The sequence below is a fragment of the Prinia subflava genome, chromosome 3, assembly GCF_021018805.1.
Source record: "Prinia subflava isolate CZ2003 ecotype Zambia chromosome 3, Cam_Psub_1.2, whole genome shotgun sequence".
In the NCBI taxonomy this organism is placed as follows: Eukaryota; Metazoa; Chordata; class Aves; order Passeriformes; family Cisticolidae; genus Prinia; species Prinia subflava.
Genome location: NC_086249.1, coordinates 67,967,701 through 67,989,203, shown reverse-complemented (window position 1 = coordinate 67,989,203; position 21,503 = coordinate 67,967,701). Strand labels below are relative to the sequence as shown.

The window sequence follows — 21,503 nt, the reverse complement described above, 5'->3', positions numbered from 1 at the left end:
ATGTGTGAACAACTAGAAAAAAGCCCTTGCTATTGTATTGATAGTTGTATAGCAGGGTATCAGCCGCAGATATTTTAAAAATATATTCAGCAAATTCAATTTTACCAAATTATACCAAATTTGATTGATGAGTTCATGGGTTTCCCATGAAAAGTGCCTGGTAAGATGCCGCCTTAGTCTCTGTTTTTTTCTTAAAATAATATTTTTTAGGAAAGCACAGTATAACTGTATGCTTGTGGAATATATATAAATACTGCATGTAATATTTCTATATTATATAAAGTATAAATAATTTCTCATCAAATGTCAGACTATTTCATTGGAATAGTATCTAGAAATTTGGGTCTTAAAGTACTTTACTACTCTTAATAGAGGGTTTTATTTCCATAGCTTGTGAAAACAAATAGTTAACATGGTTTGAAGATATTTCTAGAATGAAGAAAACTTCATTTTTAAAAGCAGTTAGCATATAAATGTGTATCTTCTTGCAGTTTTGTTTTTTGTTTTTTAACTGTAGTTTGCAAGGTTCATTGGTTCCGTGAAATATTTTGGAATCTGTGGTATTTGTTTTTAATACCTCCCCACCTCTCCCACCCAAGGAGTTAGCATTGTCACTTTTAGTGCTCTGGACTAGATGAATGAGTTGTCCATGACTATGGGATTATTTTTCTTCCCTTTCAATCTTTACTGTAGTTGAATATTCTTACTTAAATACCCTCCCAGTTAATGGAGTGAGGCTTTGGTAATGACCAAGATAATCAATCACCTGATGGATCAGACTCTCAACAGAGATAAGTTAAGGTGATGTACTTATGTGCCCTTTGTTTTTCAACATAACATGTGGAGCTTTTGCTTGTCACGTTTTTATCTGATCTTCCTGGATGTGTGGAGTGTAAGAGGTGAGGGACCACAACCCCCTTCCAGGCCCTGGCTGTGTAAACTCTCTTGTTCACCTTTGATGGCCTAAGCTATGACATTCTTTTCCACATAGTGCAAAAAACAAGTTCAGTTGCTATGTGATTATTTTCATTTGTGGCCCAGAAGATTTTGTTTTCATCTTTTTCACTTTACAAAAGTAAAGTATCCTCAGGCATACTTCAGCACAGGTCTGAGAAGCAGAATTTCATGGTCACAAAGAGATTTCCCTCTCTCTGACACCCTTCCTATGCCTCTCTGAGTTCTGGCATAGGATAGGAATGAGTTCTGACTTGGTAGGCTGAAGTGTATAGATACTTCAGTGATCCACACCTTCTCTCTAAACCTGCAGTAAAACAGTGCTAGTCTCATTTTTTGTCACTTAAGATCTGCAGATTTTGGTGTGGTTTTACCTTCCTTGAATAATAGTTTTTATGTGTAGTAATAACTCTGCCTTAGTGTCTGTCTTCAAAATGTTGGAGTTGTGTTGTCATGATGGCATTATTTTTTTCTAGTGTTTTCTTTCCCATGTTGACAGTATAGTGGAAAAAACTGTCCTATGGCATCTATTTCTCACTGATTCCAATCTTGCCCTTATTGTGAAAGAAGGAACATGTTGCTTGAAGGAAAGCAAACTCTCACTAACTGGGTATTCTGAAACATTGTATTCATAGGATGTTTTCTGCTGACCTTTTCTTCATTATAGTGGTTTAACTGAGTGTGGCTGTAATGTGTCACCTTCCCTTTACATGCAGGTTTCATTAATTGCTTTTGTTTATCAGACAGCATTATTGCAGCGGCAGAGTCGATACATTCATTCAACAGTTCCTGAAAATGCAGAGAAAGAAGCTCAGAGCCTGTTTGTTACTGAGGTAATACTGAAGTTGCATGTGACTGTGTGAAGTAACAATATTATACCTGACTTGTTTTTCACCTCCTCCTTCATTTACCATTTAAAACAAAGAGAAAAATAAGCCCTGGAAAAGGAATTAAATTGCCACTTAGTTGTCAATTATTTCAAGGCAAAATTTTCAGGAAAACCCAATATTAAAACCCAGTATTTTTTCCATTGGTAGCTGGAAAAGAAGTTTTACCAGATAGCTTTTAATTATTTTGTTTGCGTCATTGGCTTTTGCAGATGGTTCTCCCCCACTTTCATTATGTTTTTGGTTTTTCCAGATGAACGTGGGTGATTTCAATACATAATATTGGATCCACTAGTAAATCTGGAATGAATCATTGTGACTTGTTTTTTCTGATAAAGTGTCTCACACCAGCCATTCTTACTTTGTTCATACTAATCTTGTACAGATTGCTGGAACACAGTATCCAGAACTGTTAGGAGGCCAAAATTCATTATGACTGTTCAACTTGTATTCTATATGTAGAAGAAACATCCTCAACCCTAAAGTTTCTCAGAACTGTTTGCTTATGTTGGCGTTCCTTTGGTTTTGTCAAGTTGCTCTTAGTTTATTGTAATCTTGAAACCTTTAAGGAATAAAAGGTTCAATTGTTTTTCCTTTTTCTTTTTTTTTGAGTTATGTACTGGTTTTCTACTGACATGCTTTAAGCTGATAGTTTAGCTGAAACAAGTAAATGTCTGTTGTAACTCCAGTAAAATTGAAGGAGCTCCAGATAGCTGAATCTATATCAAAGAGATTTATCCACACTGATACATATCCTTAATACCTGACCTAAACATTTCTGAGATAAATTTGAAGAGGATAGACAAGAGGAGGGAGGAGTGTTAGAGGTAATTCATGAAGATTAATCAGTTTCTGCTGAAACAATTGCTTGGCAAGTATTAAACTCGTGTTTTGAAATATAAAGAAAATATTTACGATTTATTGGATGCTGTGTTTCTGTAGGTTTATTGGGTAACATAAAATTTTGCATAGAATGGTTTCTGTCAACAGATTTTGTCAGTTTTATGTTACTTTGTTCAAAGCCAAGATAAATCAGTACTTTTATGTTGTAACAATATGGGTGGAGTAAAATGGTATTTCCTGTGATCTAGATCAGAACCTAATGACATAACTGCTTTTCAACCACTACAAGCGTACAGCTTAAATTGAAGTATTAATTGAATTGCACTGGAAGTATAAATCCAAGGAAAAAAAGGTTTTGGCTTTCTGTATCAGTATGTGCACAGTTGAATATTCTATTTTAATAAGGTGTCTGTTTTTGTACTGAGTTTTTGAAGGGCTCAGTCACATTTTCAGCTTCAGCTGAGTTTTCTAAAGGCTTGGCGATATTTCCAGCTGCGGCAAAATGCTGGTTTAACTTTTTGCATGACTGAAGAGGGTTAATCCAGATGCTGAGTGCATTCACCATTTTCTGGTTTTATTTTACGTGTCTAGCAGATGATAACATTCCATTGAAACATATAACTTGTTCCAAAAAGCAATAATTGCATTAGACTGTTGCAAAAGAAAGGAAATGTACAGAATTTTCAGAGACTGATATGTAACCATAATAGTTCATAAACAGACATATCTTAAGAGGTTTTCCTGTGCTGTGTCCACTGAATGCCTTTAGTCCTCTTCCAGTTAATATTGATATGTGTTTTCATTTAAACAGTGCATCAAAACCTACAATTCAGACTGGCATATTGTTAACTATAGATATGAAGATTACTCAGGAGAGTTTCGACAGCTTCCAAAGTAAGTATGTTACTTAGTTTATTTAGCAATATGATAAATTGAAATTGTGAAGGAACTTTGCATTTAATACAGACTTATTTGTCAAAGAAGTATATTAATATGTGTAGTATGTAAACTGATATATGCTATATCCATGGTTAATGGTCAGTAGAGATGATAAAGACTTGTTGGATGGAATTGATGAACTTGACTGTATAATAATACAATGTTAAACCATTTTCTGGGAAAGTACTGTAATAACATTGCCTATTAACAGGCAAGTCAAAACAAGACATTGTATCATTGACAATGTGAATTTAAGTATGATAACTAAAACAGACTAATGTTTAGATGAACCTAAAATGGTAATATCCTGTTTTCATCGCTTCAAAGGCAGCTTTTGGAACTCCCTTTAGGAGCTTGGGGAATAGAACCTAACTGAGATGGTTAGAGCAGGTTTTAGCAGGATGATTCAAAGTAAAAGCCTAACTGACATCTGTTACAAACTTTCTAAACCATCTGCTAGAGAAATGTTTTCCCACTTTTTCAGAATTTTCTAAGAAGAGTATGGAGATTAGAACATTAATTTTAAAAATGTCTGAAAGTAGCTAAATACTCTGAATACCCCAGCTTTGGAAGATCTGTGTCTTCCCTAACTGCTCTTCTACATCTATCAGCTAAGAAATAGTTACCTCACCCTGTGGAGAGTTTTCATCTACTCACAGGTTTTGTACAAATCAGTACCTGGTTTTCACTTGCCCCAAATAGAAACCACAATAGGAATTTTAAAAAATGCATTGTCCTGCAAGGAGCCAGTGGTTGCAGGTATAAATTCTTACTCATAAGATATTGGGAGTGCAGTGAATAAGAAGGCATTTGTTCTCTTCAGTTACACATTACGACAGTGACAAGCAGAAAAAAATGAACATGGCAACCAGATCTACAAATGAGGAAAATTGCTTTCCATGAAACAGAATTAATGAAAAATATATGCTTTTACTTAGTTAGTCTTGTGCTTTTCCTCTTCAGTAGGAAAAGAACATCTTAATTTTTGCATCAATGAAATATGTAACTAGTCACAAAATTCCTAGTACTTCAGAATCTTTTTCTTTTGTAGTAAAGGGACAAAGCCAGACAAGCTTCCTGTTCATTTATATGAAGTGGATGAAGAAGCAGATAAAGATGAGGTGAGATAATAACAATTCCTTACTTTCTCTCATTTTCATTAAGGAAAGTTGGGTGTGTAGAGGTTTTGAGTTTGGCTAAGTGTTGATGTAACTACATGAAAATGGAGATTAGATTGAACCACCTTATTGGGAAACAAATTAGTTGTTTTAGCTTGTTCTCTGGAGATCTGTCAGGTGAGTTAGAATAAGTTTTGACAAAATTGAAGTTTTAGTATTAATCCTTCATCTGTCATAAAATATATGTTTTATACTGTATCTATGTAGACAGGTTTCCAGAGAGAAATGTTTCATGCAGTTTAATCATGGAACTGAGTAAAATCATAGGTGAATCTGTTCTGGCACAACAACAGCACACACACTTCAGCATGCGTGACAGTGTAGCATACAATGTGAGCTAAAATTAGTTCATCACAAATTTGAGTCCAGGATAAGACTTGGAGAGCTATCATGGAAACAAAAGCTTAAAAAATTGACTAAACCTCTAAGATATTTTCTCTTGTTTCATTGACTTAGGGAAAGGAGAGATGTGTAGTGTCAAGCAATTTTCAAGTATATTTCAAATGCCAAAGACTTTCTTCAGCAAGTGCCTCTGTTATTTTTGTGATTTATTTAGTTTTTACCACGCCCTGTCTCAAAACACGTTCTTAAATGCCACTGTTTTCTTTTCTTATGAGTACTTCAATTCTTACATCTCAAACAAGAATTAAAATAAATTTTCTATTTTGTGGGTTTTACTTCCTTTTTGCTTTGATTCTAAATTCGTGGTATTCAGAACTACTGCCAATGAAATTAAAGGATTAAATGTGAAAAAGTTGTTTGGGGAATTCATCTGAGTAGATAAATTCCAGTCAGAGAGTACCAGGCTGACATTTATCCAGCACTGCTATTAATCTGCACTGTGATATTTGGACAAATAACTTTAGGCATCTATAGCCAAAACTTCCTATTTGTAGGATAAGAATAATTATGATTACTATTATACTGACATTTAAAAGACTTGGCTTTATTTACTGTAGTAATACTTCTGACAACAGAAGTGTTTTAGAAAACAGTGAATTAAACGCTAAAAAATTAAATCAATATATATTGACTATAATTCTTGCCAGGAAATACATTATGGGTAGAGTTAGTTAAACACTGAAAAACTATAATTTGGCTATTAACAGGTAGTATGTGTTTTGCTAGGCAGTGTAAGTAGAGAGGACTGCCTGTGTCCTGTAAGAACAGGCAGGAACAGGGTATTTCTTTGAAAAGTACAGTCACTGGAGGAGAGGTTTGCTGCTCCTTGAGGAACTTGAAAAATAAACACAAGAAAAATACATGCTAGGAGGAAAAGGGAAGTTAGTGGGACATTAGAGTGGGGGGAACATAAATTCTTTCATCAAGGAAAAACTTAATGCAAGAGGTGTTTCTTTCAGATATTATTTTCTTGCTATGCCAAAAAGCACAGATGCAAACCTTAGATTGAAAGTTGTTTGGTCTTTTTGTTTTGCTTTTGTTTGTGTTTGGAGAAAGCTGATTTATTAAGAGAATGATAGAACACGAAAAGCTGCAAGTGATTAAAAATTGAAGGAAAATCAGATAAAGATTAGTTTATTCACACATCATTGAAAAGGAGAAAATTACCTATCAAAACTAATTAGGGCTATCAGGCCATCGGGTTGATGTTTGCAAATGGAATTTTTCAATCCGGTATGTGATCAAGATATGGGATTGTTTTTGTTGAAACAGTTGCTGTTGAAGTCAACTTTGGAGCCAAGTTTGTGGGAAAGATCACTTTAAAAAGTTCAGCACAGTGTGCAGCAGTAATGATAAAAGTGAGGAAATTACCTTAGCAGTTGGAAACAGGAAGTATGTTTTCAGTGTAAGAGTCGTGTGTTAACAACTGGATCCTGAGTTCCTTTGTATTAACAGATGGTCAGCTGGAAAGATTCAGTAGCTTTTTGGCTCTGTAGGCAGGAATTCTGCCTGACAGAAAGAAATGGTGTAACTAGAGAGGCCCAAATCATGCTCGGTTTTATTGCTAGAAAACAGCATGCAGCTCAACAGAGTTGGGAAATTGTGCACCTCAGGGACTGGGAACTGGAGTCTTAATAGTGCTAAAGCTTAATTTTTGTTAACTCAGGTAATGAAGTTTAGTCATGCGAGGTGATCCTATGCATGGTTTGTGCAATTACAGAAAAGCTTTGGTTGTTTTGTGCCAAGTTTTGGCAATAACTTATCATTTACTCATCGTCTCACACTTGTAAAGGTGATTTCAACCCACCCTTTCCTTGGGGATAACTCACGCCAGGGGAGGTGAAGAGTCATGTTAGAGTCATGTTTAGAAACCCAGTGTTTTAAGTTGTGTCTGTATCTTTATTCTTGTACAAGAAGAATAGTTATCCAGGTAGTAGAACAGCGGTGGAAGCTAAATGACTTGAAAATATGAAAAAAAAGGTGACTGTGTTGCTTGGACAGTGAGACTCTGGCACACATGAAAACTTACTGAGTATTTCTGGTCTATGCCTTTGGGCCATTATATCAGATGCTCTGATTGTTGATGACCATGTCATCCTTACTGGGCCTAACTTCAACAGTACCAAGCTGACTGTAAAATTTAAAAGGTCAGATTGATGCATCTTCTGCCTTCTGTTCACAGTTTTTTGAAGTTCACGTGTGCATATGCTTATAAGTAGGCAAGCTAAACAGACAAAATGAGCTGTAAATAAATTACCTAGTAACTTTTTACAGAATGTTCCTTGATTCAGTTCCAGAAACAAATTCATATTATTCTAAGATTTGGTTTAATGTTCAGTTGTTGAACTAGTGACTCCCCCTTATGTAATCAGTTTTTGTTGCCTGTTTCCTGAACAGCCAAGAAAAGAAATGAGAAAAAGTACTTGAGGTACTCAAGGAGGTTTTGTTATTTTGTTTTCAGCTGGATGCTCAGTTAATTCTGAATGTTTCAATAAAAAATTACCAGGAGTATTTCTCTAGATGGGTGAAAATCCTCCTACATGTCTAATTCATTAATAGTTTTGTTTCAAAATGGGCTACATCAACTGAAAACCATGGCAATGTCAGCTTCATAGTACTTTAAAAGATTACTCGGAACTGGTGATTTAATATGTATTCTGTGGTACTTATAAATCTGTCTTTTTGATCTGTTTTGATAGCAGAGGGCTGCTCTTTGGTAGTTGTTAACATCCTAAGTTTTTGGATGCAGTCATTCAGTTCCCTCCACTGGCAGATGGACGTGGTGTACAGGCAGTGGGTGTGATGTGTGATGCTTGCACTGCATCTGCTGTTTGTGAACTTGCCATTGCTGCCAAGTTCAGTCCTGTTCTCTCTGCAAAGCTTGGATTCTGATCTGTAAAAGGGCAGATCCAGTTCAAGAATTATCTGTCTGTAAAATCTGAAGAAAAATGAGGCCTTTGAAGTACTGTATGAAGAGCAAAATGGTTTGAGAAATCTGGATTGAAGTTTTCAGTAAGGATGTGTTTGCATTGTTCTTTCTGGCAGTAGAAATTGGTAAAAATTCTTGCACTCTGTGGTAAAGATTACAAGGTAAATGTAAGTAAATGTTTTAAGTTTTGACCGTTTGCTCACTCCCCTGTTTCATTGGGATTTGTCTTGACAAACATTTAGCTATCTATAGGCTGGATCATCCTGTTGGCTGTAGATGAAGCCTGTAGAAGTGGCCAGATTACATATTAAAAGTTAGATGAGGTCAATCTCTCCCAGGTCTTTAAATAAAATAATGGAAAAGCTATAGAATTTCAGTGGGGACTCATGGTACATTATTATCATTATGTTATGAACATAGTTAGTCTAACTTCTGAAATTATCGATAAATACTACATGGACTGTGATGCAAAAGTTTACCTTTCCTTTTTTCTTCTTTTTTTCCTTTTTCTTTTCCCCATATTCCTTTCTTCATCTCCAGGATGCAGCATCTCTTGGGTCTCAGAAGGGTGGAATAACAAAACAAGGATGGCTGTACAAAGGCAACATGAACAGTGCAATCAGTGTGACAATGAGAGTAAGTTTAGGACTATCTTACAAAAAGCTGAACACTGATACTAAATATCCCTGTGCCTTGGAGAGGTCAATTTCTGGTACCTGGTTTAGTTCTGAAAAAAAATTGTTTGAAAAGGAAGAGGGAAGATTGTATGTACTTCATATATCTGAAACTTTGCTTTTATTTTATTATACGTAAATCAGAAAAAAACCCCATGAAAAATCTAGTATATGGGAGGAGTTAAATTTTCCTAACTGTACCCTGGTGTGATTTTAGTGGAAAAGGGGCTGTGTAATATAGGGGGGTGTTATTTGTTTGTATTATTATGTTTTATGTAAAACTATAATTTTTTTAATTTGCCTCATGTCTGTTATAGAGTCAGTTTTAAATACCTTTCAGTCGGTCAAAAATACTGTCAAATGATATAGTACAATCCTGCTGCAGATCTCATAAGTTAATTTTTTTACTTAATAGTTTCTGTTTTCTTTTCTGCAGATACTGATCATGTTATCTATAAATAAAAGCTTTTTTCTATTACCTAATATGTAAATAGCACTTACGTGTATGTAATATTAAGCTAATTAATACTAGTGTTGTCACTGTTCTTCTTCCCTCCTTTTTTTCACTAGTCATTTAAGAGAAGATTTTTCCACTTAATCCAGCTTGGTGATGGATCCTATAATCTCAATTTCTACAAAGATGAAAAAATATCAAAAGAACCCAAAGGATCAATATTTCTAGATTCATGTATGGGAGTGGTTCAGGTAATTTATAATTATTTGGCCTGTTTGCCAATTAATTCTGTATTTATTAGCAAATGAAATATTATTTAAAATATAGATCAGTGTTGTTGAATGTAGTTAAGTACCTATTATACAGAGGAACAAATAGATACTTACCAAAGCAGTGAACAAAATTTCAAAGGGCAGGAGACTGAATTTCTGAAATCTTTCCAAAAAGAACATAAATTACGAGTTGATGTCAAGGATTTAGCAAACCAAATTCTAAGGCAAATGCACAAGGAACCCCAAACTTGGCAAAGTAATGACAGCATAAAATGGAAGTTTATTTCAGTCAGATTTTTTGCTTGCATGAGCTGTAAAATGTTTTTCATAGCTTCTTGTGTGGGATTTTTGTTGCGGGAATTGTATTGAATTCAAACACCCTTCCAGATGCTTTCATTTGACCTTTATAATGTTACTTTTCTGTGCTTTTCTTTATTTTGAAAAGTTAAGGGCTTTGGTAAAATGTTTGTGAGTAGAAAGTGCCAAAGAAAAGATTGTTTTTCTTTTTTTATGATTCTGCTATGTATTTATAGTACAGCATGTAACTCTTCTGTTATGCACAGCATACCTGGAAAAATCCCATGTGTCTTAGGGGTTTTTTTTAACTTGTACAGAAATAGGCAAAGTTTAATAAAAAGTATTGCTTAAATAATATTTTTGTAGTATAAAGTTGTTTGAAGATTTCCACAAAGAGATAAAACAACTTTACAAAGGATTTCACCCCCTAAATATTGTAGTGTTGTTTTTTTGGATACATATTTAATAGGTAACGCTTATGAAAATCTTGTAACTAATAAATTTTATGATATTGCAAGTTCTGTATATAATTTTACAGGAATTATTTTGCCTTAGATATATAATTCTGGCCAACTCCATTGAAATGAATTTAATTGATTGAAAACAAGCTGGCAGACATAAAAGTGGTTCCTAAACATGGCTGTAGTCTCATCAATATATACAAATACTCATGGAGGGTGCAAAGATGACAGAGCGAGGCTCTGCCCAGTGACAGGGCTGGAGGCAACAAGCAGAACCTGAACCACAGGAAGATCCTTCTGGACATCAGGGAACACTTTTTCACTGTGAAGGTGATGGAGCACTGGCAGGGGTTGCCCAGAGATGTTGTAGAGTCTCCATCCTTGGAGATACTCAAAAGCTTCCTGGCCATGATCCTGTGCTAAATGGCTTTAATTGGCTGTGCTTGAGGAGGGAGTGTTGGATGAAATGACGACCAGAGGCCCCTTCTAACCTCTAACCATTCTATCATTTTAGGATTTAAAACTTGGAAATCTCTTTTCCTCACATATACTTTCATACTGTTCCACATTTTCTGTTCCGTCAGTTCAGTCCAATTAACCTCAAGTTTCCTCAGACTCTGCCAGAAGCTTGCTTTTTAAAACAAACAATGTATTACTGTTCCTTTGTTCTTCTGCAAGTAGGGCTGATACAGTCATCTTTAAGTAAAACTGTACTTTGGATGCTTTAAAATTTATAGTTGGCTGTGTCTCCAATGCTATACTATATTATACAGTACCCTCAGTGTTCATCTTGGCACCTGGACTTCAAAACTGCGTGTAAAAATTTGAGACATGAATTAGAATCAGGTGCAAAATCAAAACCAGTTAATGTCCACTTCCAAGCCAAATAGTCATTCAGTGGCTAGAATAAAGGGATTTGGAAATAACTGTCTTCTTACTTGAATTTTTGGTGAGTGGCACCAGTAAATGCTGATTTAAACTATCAAATACATAGGTCCCTATTCCAGATGTGTAGCTTTATTATCTTATATTATGTCCTCTATCCTTCCTAGCTGACCTTATTGTTTTACTGTTACTTATTATTGGTGTTGAATTGGCATTTAAGAACTCTTATGGGAAAAAGTGGTATCTACACAGTAGAAATTGCACTTCCATTTAACAGAAGAGAAAAATAAAGGAAAAGATTTGTGAAGACCTCAGCCATATTGCTTTGAAGTAGTCTGACATGGAATTCATAGAAATGGTTTTTCTTAGGTAGTTGTGCTTACAAGCTTTTGTTCTCAGAATGAAACTACTTATTTCAGAGTCAGTATTTTTAGTGAGAGAAGATAAGTTCCTAGTGCATTGCTATAACACTTCTCTGGTTTGTGTTCATTCAGTGCATTTGCTTACTTATTTTTTCAAAGGCAGTAGATGCCTGAGAGAAAAATACTGACTTCACTTATAGACATGAAGTTAGACCAGAATATGCTTCTTCATCAAAACTTCTATCAAGAAGAATGCTGAATTTGTGCCATAGTGGGGTTTTGTTTGTTTGGGGATTTTGATTTGGGTGGATTTCCTTTTTTCTCCAAACTTAAATAAAGAGACTGGAATTCTGTTTGGTGTTTTTGGATTTGGTTTTGTTTTGTTGGTGTTTTTATTTTAATAATAAATTATATAGAGACATTTTTGATCACAGATGTGGAGTGCATAATATATGCAGCGTATCTATTCACACATCCAGCCATATGTATAGGTATAGCTGCTCTAATTCAGTGTTTTGTGAAAGCTCAGATCTGTGACATCTACTGCCTGTGTCAAGGTTTTATACTGTGAAACACAGAGGTTTCTTTTCTCAGGGTTTTGCATTTATTTCAGCACTGATTTCAATTGATAAGATTGACCTAGGTCTGAAGTCCACACTTCTGTTTGTATGCTTGACAGAAACTCAACTTTGGTAGAAAGCTGACTGTTTTGTCAACAAGAAGTTAGTCTGTTAGTTGAAGAATCTGAGATACAGTGGAACTAAGATGTAATTTGGCATTTAATTTAGCTTAAATAAAAAATCCCCCGACGATTAAGCCTGTCTTACTGTTTATTTTAATGTTTATTTAATGCATTATCAATTTATAAAACTAAATGGATGATAATATAGAATTTTCATTTAAGACTTCTGAATTCATTCCCAGAAACATGAGTCAGACTAAGTAGCATTTGAAACCCTTCAATTTTAAATTGTGCAGAGAAAGATGACAGAAATGCTTGAGGAAAAAAGGAGGAGCTGATTCCCAACTTTATGTATATCTATATGACTAACAATAGGGCATTTGGGGTTGATGTTGGTTAGAATTTTACCTCTGGTGTAAAATCCCAGTCTGCAAACAGTTGTCACTCAAATATAATAGCATTTCATGCTTTTTGTTTCCTTTTTTTTTTAGTAGACTTTAGTTAGCTTCATTTGTAGGTAGTCTGAGTAAATAAAGAATTGATATTTGGAAATTGCATCTTTTGGGGTTTTTTAAAGTGATTGCAAGCAGAATGATGACTGGAAACTGGAAGACAGACTGTTCTCCTTCCTACTTGCACTTGTTGCAGTGCTACAAATAACTTCAAAAGGTCAAATGTCAAAAAGCAAAAAGTGTCATTATGGTACATTTTTTCAAAGTATCAAACTGTATTTTTGTATAGAATATCTGAAATATGTGTAACTTCCTTTGGTGGTGGTTAGACAGTATGTGGAGTGCTACAGAGGTCTTTTATTTTCTTATAGAACAATAAAGTCAGACGTTTCGCATTTGAGCTCAAGATGCAAGACAAGAGTAGTTTCCTTTTAGCTGCAGACAGTGAACTTGAAATGGAAGAGTGGATAAACACTCTGAACAAAATCCTTCAGCTTAACTTTGAGGCTGCAATGCAAGAAAAAAGAAATGGCGAGTCCCACGAAGGTAAGCAGGGTTTCTAGCAAGGCTCATGTTATGTGACCTTGTCTTCTTACATGCATTTTGGAAAGAAAGGCTTTAATGTGGCTGAATTTTTTTGTTTTCCTCAGTCATAAAAATTTCAGGCTTTTTTACTGTCCACTTCAACTGATGAGCATTTTGACCTTCTGGGCATTAAAACAGTACTGTTCTGTATTGATTTGAGTTTAGTCAAGTCCAGATGATAATTATGAGACTGATAAAAGTCTACAAAAGTAGAACCGACAATCTGAAATCAGGACTGAGCCAGTTTAAGGAAGAAAAGAAACTTAGGATGGACTTGTTTTGAAATGTGTAAAATGCTGCTGAAAAAGAAATACTTAGTTGTGTGGTCACTGTAGATAGAAATCATGGTTACAGTGGGAGGCTAAAATTTAAATATAATTCCCTTGACCACAAATATTTCCTGCAAGTATTGCTTGGGTGTAGAATCCTCTGTTTGGAGCCCTTTAAGAATAGGTAAGGCAGGTAAGGAATGCAATGTATGTCACCAGATTTTCAGTGACAAAAGGATAGTTTAGATGTCCTCTCATTCACTTTTCTTCTTGAGAGTGGCTGGGGAGGGAAACTGGTGTGAAACCAACTGTATGCATATCCAGAAGAACCTGGAGGATGTTAGAGAAGGGTATTTTTGTAGATAGTACAAAATTCCAAAAGGGATCTTTAGAGTTTAAAATGAGATATCACGGTCTTCAAAGACTGTCAGAATTTAGTGTGATGTTTGCAACAAAAGCAAATCTGAAAAGGAGAAGCATCCAGCTCTGGGAAAGACATTTTACTCTGTGCTCCTTAGTTGACCTTAGCACTGCAAGATGTTTATAGCTAGCTGAATAGCTGCTTTGTAAATCCAGTAACTGTTGGTGAGTAGAGCTGGGAACCTAATGAACAGAGGGAATGTGTTTTGAAATCAAGTTACAATGCATTGTGGAAAGAGTAATGTAAGTTTGTGTACTGAGTATCTGCTTGCCCCATGCAGATAATCAAAACTAAAGTTGTGTTCTGATAAGATGAGAAATAACTGCTACTTTAATGATTTTTGTAACTAGTTAGATCTTTCAAGAAATCATGGCATCAAAATGATGCAGTTGTCCACAACCTATTTATGTTAACAGTTGTCATTTTTGAGGGGGTAGGAGATTAAAAAAGATTAAATTATTTTGCTATGGAGTTTTATGAGCACTTTGGAATTCTTATATTTATTTTAAAATGAGGTTTTATAATTTCAGATGATGAACAAAGCAAACTGGAAAGCTCATCAAGTAGTTTTGATAACTACTATCCTGAAATTGCCAAGGTAATATATATTGTAAATGTCAACTTGGGATATACAATACTAAACCTAAGTTAGCCACATGAACTTTCAGTAAAGGTAAAGCATTGGCTTGTAGCTTCCAGTCAGTTTGTGGTGCTTGGAAAGCTTAGAAGCTCTTTTGTCAATAGGTGTGGTTATGGAGCTTTATTTTCTGCTTTTGGAAGGAAAGAAGATACTGTCTTGAGGTTTCCAATATAAATCTTAATATGCTGTTGAAATGCAGCATGTCTTAGTATTTTATTAATTCATTACATTTTGTACTGGTTTATTGCATTCAGGTAAGTGTAAAAGTGTTTCTATAGAAATCTAGTTATACTGAAGTCAAGTTTTATTTTTAGACTTAAAATCCAGAGCAGCTTGATAGTGATGAAGTGAATGTATTTTAAGATGTTTGTGTTTATAACGAACCGGCAGGTTCATGGATGCTTCCTGTGTTGCCATGGTTCTTGTTTTTCAGTTTTGTTCTTAGAGAAGTGTGATAGAAACAAGCATGAAGTAAAATGGAGCTAAATAGAAAATAACAGTAACTCTTCCTCAGCCCATTTGCAGGCTGTATTTCAGTTAAAGCAGTGAGTTGTGGGTTGCAGTTGGTTTTGTGAGTTTCATAAGGGAGAAATTTTTGTTAAATCACCCAAGATTTGAAACTGGTGACCTTTTTTATTGAAGCTGCAGAATCCAAACTCCTTCCTGTGACTTCCTTACTCTTTCTTCTGTGGGGTACAGCCTGGAGTATTGAAACTTTTCTGCTTGACCACCCTCTGGAATGCATTCGCTTTCTTTTCTGAGGATCTGCCTGACCTAGTAACTCCTCCTGAAAGCAGTGCAGTTTATGAACTGAGAATAAGCAAATCAAATTCTATCTACCACAGTAGCTAACATATCAAAGAATCCAGTCAGAATACATTAACAAGCTTTTAGCACCTAAATTGGTTGGCTGACTTAATTCTTTCTGTTACTGCTTTGTATTTAGCACGTGTACACAAAAAGCTGTTATGTGGTAATCTAACTCCAGCTATGGTTGTACTTGGAAATTAATTGGGATTGTGGTGCATATAATCAAGGCTTCCTTGGAAAGGCTGTAAGCATCAAACAGCATATTTGCATGAGGCTATGAAAATTTATTTCAGAAATAAATACAAAATTAGATGCTCTAATTGTATGCAAGATTTTTCTTTCTTTATAGTCAGTTAGTGCTTATGGTCCATATTCCTTCCAGAGGGAACTTTACTTCAGGGCTGCAGCACCTGCATATAGTTTTAGTACTATAGTTGTTACTTCCTTTGTTTTCATAACTTTTGGATCAGAAGCATGCAGCTCTTAAAGCTTGTTATTTTTAGAATATTATTTTTGCGCAGCTCTGTAAGCACTGGCATGCTTTATTATTATTATTTATTCCATTGTTATAACCTATTTACATTTCTATTTCCTTCAATTTAAAAAAAAATTTCCCCCTCTAATTCACCTTTACTAAACATTGCCTTTCAAAATAATTTCCTCTAATGTATTTTCCTAGCCTTTTTTTTCCTGAGGAAAATTACAGGGAAAACTTTGCATTACTCTTTGTGTCTTAACTTGATTGCTTTATATAAATGATGTTTGTTTGGAGGATTTTTTTGTTCTTTATTCTTTCTTGCCTTGTCTTTTCAGCTGTTGTTTGGATTTGGTTCTTTTTTCCCCAGTGGAAGCCTTGCAAGGCATTGGGCTTTCTTCTAGAAGAGTTTGTAGCTGCTCCATTATTTTTGTTGGTTCTAGGAGGAGAATTTCACAATAGCTGACCTCATATCCTTATGAGGAGAGAGAAATTCCTTCAGGGGTGATTGTAGTGCACCTGACAGTAGGGGAAAAAACAGACTTCCTAGGAAGGGTTTAACCCTTGTGAGTACATACATCTCCAAGCCTTCATTTTTCTATCAATAGCTGTTAGTTTATAACATAAACTAAGATGGTATTTTGCACTTCAGTGCGTAGATGTGCACTCATCTATCTCAATTTGTCTTTCCTACCTATTCCATGTTCCTTTTATCTGTACTTTAAATACCAAGAGTGAACGAAGGGGTTTTGTAGTAGATTTTTGTTGTTGGGGTTGGTTGGGGTTGTTTGGTTTTTTTGCATTTATGAATCTTAAAAAAAATTAGACCTCTGAAATAGCTGTGACTGTCATGATCAGTGTTCTCAAGCACCTCTTTTACTATTATTGGTCCCAGAATACCTTGGAGAGGGAAAATATTGTCTCAGTTTTACAGATGAGGAAATAAAATCACAGAGCCACTGCTGTGCTATAGACAGGGTTCATGATAACATGCAGTTTCAGTTCTTGAGTTCTGACAAGTGCCCCTGATCTGCCAGTCAAAAATGCATATAATCATCTGGTCTTCATGCACAAAATACTAAAGAATCTAAAACTATTCAAGATGCTTTAGCTGAAGCAGTTTCTGTCTAGCTGCTGTGGCTAGGTAATCCTCCTCCTCAGTTCTTGCCACTAAATACTACTTTTGCAAAAGATGCACACAACTTTCTTGCCATCCTTAAACTTTTTTACATTTCCTGTATTTCTCAATTATACCAGTTGTTCAACGAGCTGATTCTGCCAGTACTCTGCTGGTATTGAGTATCTGGGTCATCTCTTTCACAGCAACTCTCCTCTTTTCTTCTTTTTGTGTTAACAAATTAAAGTTAACAAAGTAAAGTGAATGAAAACCATTGGAGCATTTATATTCAAAATAGCACTTCAGAAGTTTCTCTTCTGTTAGACATCCTTTAAGCCAAATTATTTTTTAAATCTCTGTTATCTACCTAACAATAGGGTTATAAGCTCTTAGAGATTGTTCTTTTGTTTTTTCTGTCTCTTGAGACATAGAAGTTGCTTCAATCTCCAGCAAAGCAGATGTAGACAGTAAATCACTTCCTGCTGATGGTCAGTGTTGAACGTTTTGGGTTTGTAACTTCTTTTAACCCATACAGGCTGATCCAAAAAGAAACACCTGCCTGTAATGTAATATTTTGTATCCTTGTTTAGCCAGCTGCTACTTTAGGAAAGGCATTTCTCCTGCCTGGGTAATTTTGGTACATGCATCTGTTCATTTGTCATGTCCTGTGACTTTAAAAATCATAGAATGCTCTTAAATAATACCTTTTTCAGACAAAGGTAACCTATGTATACCATCAGTTTTCACATTCTATTTTGTTCCACTTCACTTTTGTTTTACTGTCAATAGATAGGTATCCACAAATCCCAGGAAGTGCACAGTGAACTCTGCCAAGTAACTTTTACATGTGAGGGGTTTATCTTTGGGTGTTCTCCAGCTACCCACAGGAAAACCACGTCTTTGGCAGGAGAGCTCAAGAAAATTTAAAAAAACAAACCAAAAAAAAGCAACCAAGACAAAGGAAAAAGAAAGTGAACTATGATGGTGTTTCTTAATTTAGGTGATCTGTTGTTTCCTGAACAATCTTACGGTCTCAGGATAGCTCTGAGCTTTAACCTGCAGTCATACAATGTATTTTTATTTAAATAAAATAGGATTATGAAAGTTATTGTTTAAGGAGGCTGATATATAAATTATACTGAAGTGTGTTTCCCATGAGCTTGGAAAGTTATATATTGCTGATGTAAGGTTTTATACTTCTAGGGCTGGAAAAAATCATTAGGAGGAGAAGCTCTCGCTTTGTGCTTAGTCATGTTTGATCAATGTAAACTAAGGAGGTACAAAGCTCAGTAAGGGAGAAATGAATGCATGATCAAAAATATTTGGAGCTTTGAACATCACACAAAAAGGCATGAAATTAAAGCCCACGTTAATAGTGTGATATCAAGACTTTTTTTCTTATTTTGAACAGAGTACCAGAGAAGCAGAAATCAAGCTGAAAACTGAAAGCAGAGTTAAACTTTTTGCCTTGGATCCAGATGCACAGGTTAGACTTCTTAAAAGGAAGCAGGGGTATTTTATGGTGATCCTTTCGAGATGAAAGCAAACTTACCTTGATTTTTCTTTTCTCTTTTTAAAGAAACTTGACTTTTCTAGTATTGAACCAGAAGTGAAGCCATTTGAAGAGAAATTTGGAAAAAAAATTCTTGTAAGGTGTAATGATTTATCTTTTAATTTGCAAAGCTGTGTTGCAGAAAATGAAGAAGGACCAACAACAAATGTAAATAATTAATCTAATTACTTTCTCTTAATTCAGAAATTATTGTCTTAGTGTTTGGTTGGCACTATCCTTAATGGCAGAGATTCCTTACTGTGATTGAGAAATTTATATTATGGGGATTTTTACTCTTTAAATCAAAATGAAGGCCTAAATCCTAAAAAAAGTAACTTTACTGCTAATATTTTTGGGGGGTGGGGGGAGAGAGAAATTTTTCTTCTACTATCTTTTGCATGTTGTCAGTAATATCTAGGGTGGTGGCCATATGTGTTCATGAAAATGTCACTTACCTTTTTTTCATACACATTTTTACAGTGATCTAGATGCCAGCACTGACACTTGATTTTTTTTTTTTTTAATGGCTAGGTAGAACCTTTCTTTGTCACATTGTCACTATTTGATATTAAAAACAACAGGAAGATTTCAGCAGATTTCCATGTTGATTTGAACCACGCCTCAGTAAGACACATGCTGTCCAGTGCATCTCAACAAATGATGAATGGCAGTGGTGAGAGCTTACACAGAATTCAGGACATTCATGAAACTGTCTTGCAATATCCAAAGCAGGTAAGAACTAGGAACCTGAAGAACTGGTAGGATTTTGGATACAAGTTTCCTACATCATTTCATTGGCTTTCTATTACGTGATGTAAAATGTGCATTTCCCTTCTATATTTATCTCTTGTTTTATTTCTAGGGAATATTTTCAGTCACATGTCCTCATACAGACATTTTCCTTGTGGCTAGAATAGAAAAGGTATTACAGGGAAGTATTACACATTGTGCTGAACCATATATGAAAAGTTCAGATTCGTCAAAGGTATGTTATTTTCTTCTGTGGTGTGAAAAAAATGCTGATGCAAACCAGATTGATTTTAATTAATAACTATAAATCAAAATCTTAGTTGTTTTATAGTAAATTCATGTAATTGGATAATTTAATTTAGTAAGCTGTAGTTATTTCTAGGAACTAGTACATTATAAATAGAAGGAACATTTTATTGGAAACATTTAATTTTTTATAATTGTGACAATGTAATTTTTAGAATGTCTTTAGTGTAAACTGTTTTGACAAAAGAATATGGGACTTTATGTGTGAAAGTTGAGTTGAAAATTGTTGAACAGGGAAATATTAAATATAGATCATGACTGTATGTCTTTCTAATGCATCTTACTTAGTGTAACATTGTTGATATTTTGTTTGTCTCACTTTTTGGTGACAATAGTTTATTGTAACTTTATCTGTACTCTTGCTGGTTTTTTCCTCCAGAACCACTGAGATCATTAAGCTTTTGGTTTTATGTATAAAATGCTTTGCAGATCTGATAGAAGCTCAAATAATTTCTGGAGATAATCCACTGGAACAACTTAAGTTTCCAGGAATATAGGATGGCGTAACATTCTCATGTTCTCTGAAACATATCTACACAAAGTTTTGTTAGTTGCTACTTCTTGTTTGTCTGTGAAGAAGCAGAGGTTCCACTTTTTTTGTTTACAGTTATGCTTAAATATCCAGACCAGCATACAAGAGAAAAATGTTTTTGTAAGCAGTGTCAGCTACAGTTGATGTTCTGCCTGTTTTCAGCTAAGAAGAAACAGTTAACTTTCAGTCTCTGCAGGGCAACAGTGTTCTTTCCTACAAATTTGATGCTGGCTAAGCTACTGTAAAAAAAGCATGTATTTTGCACTTGGTCTTAATATAGGTCAGCCTACTGATTTGTTTTTCCAGGAATGTGTGAGGTTTTGAGGGTTTTTTTCCTCAGCTATTGTTGGAAAACAAGCAGCTTTGTATTTTAGGAGTCTGGTTTTGATGTTGACTGTTACTGAGTTAAAATAAACCTGAACTGAGTGCAGGTGATTTTGGTGTCCTTAGGCCAGAGCCATGTGGGGAGGTTAAGCAAGCCCAGGTGTTCCCACATTTGATGCTGAGTTCTGGACTTGTAGTTGCCCTGTACAATGGGAGAACACAATAGGAATGCTCATGGTTTTATTAGCTTATGCTTTCTGGCATTCAATCACTTAAAATTTTATACAAATGAATGCTTAATTCAATTTTTTCTTCTGTTGTTGTTCTCAGGGACTACACTGTATTAATCTGAACACAAAATAGAACAGTACCAGCTCTATAGGCCTGGCCTCCATGTGGGTCTAGTGAAGGCAGCGAGTTCCAGTTCCCTGCAAAATTACTACTCTGGACAAGAAAAAGGGAACATGGAAACAGCAAATTCTATAGCCAAAAAAAAAAAAAACCCAAAAACTTTTTCTCCCCTTAAAAGTACAGTGTACTTTTAAGTACAGTGATTTAATGATCATTGCTTACCAGAGTTTTGTGCTTCTGAGTGCTGTTTCTCCCTTTTTACAGGAAAGGTTAGTGGAGAGTTCTCTCAAACCCACTAATAGAATGAGCTGTTATAATAGCAACAGCACAGATCAGGGATAATATTCAGGAAGTTTTACTCTGTAGCTGGTTTTGCCTCTGGCAAAGAGTTCTGCTCTGTGTGGACATATGGCAAAAGCTGATTTCTGGAGAAGAGAAGGCCATGTGGTTCAACTCAGCATTGAACATCTCAAACCAATGGGTTTCTAGCTCTGATGGTTGTATGTGTTGGTTCTGTATAATGAAGATTTTGTTCATTTAAAAGTTGACAAAATCAAGAATTTAAACTATTAAAGAGATCAATGTTGCAATGTCCGTGCATAGGGTTGTCCATGTGATCCTCATACAACTCTTCCCATAGTGTGTGTGTATTTGTACACAAGTCTTGCAGAGTATTGCAATACTTATTCTGCAGGAATGT

The 21,503-nt window shown here is 35.1% G+C and overlaps 1 protein-coding gene across 4 annotated transcripts in view; it reads left to right on the top strand.

Moving 5' to 3' along the window:
* The window catches only part of DOCK9 (dedicator of cytokinesis 9), a 112,857-nt gene that overhangs the window by 43,621 nt on the left and 47,733 nt on the right, over positions 1–21,503 (top strand). For all 4 annotated transcript variants that reach the window (XM_063392350.1, XM_063392348.1, XM_063392349.1 and 1 more), the window contains exons 3-13: positions 1,698–1,787; positions 3,496–3,578; positions 4,675–4,744; positions 8,673–8,768; positions 9,377–9,511; positions 13,043–13,217; positions 14,477–14,544; positions 18,400–18,474; positions 18,568–18,708; positions 19,072–19,272; positions 19,403–19,525. In XM_063392350.1, coding sequence (XP_063248420.1) covers positions 1,698–1,787; positions 3,496–3,578; positions 4,675–4,744; positions 8,673–8,768; positions 9,377–9,511; positions 13,043–13,217; positions 14,477–14,544; positions 18,400–18,474; positions 18,568–18,708; positions 19,072–19,272; positions 19,403–19,525 — 1,257 coding nt within the window. The remainder of the gene's footprint in view (positions 1–1,697; positions 1,788–3,495; positions 3,579–4,674; positions 4,745–8,672; positions 8,769–9,376; positions 9,512–13,042; positions 13,218–14,476; positions 14,545–18,399; positions 18,475–18,567; positions 18,709–19,071; positions 19,273–19,402; positions 19,526–21,503) is intronic.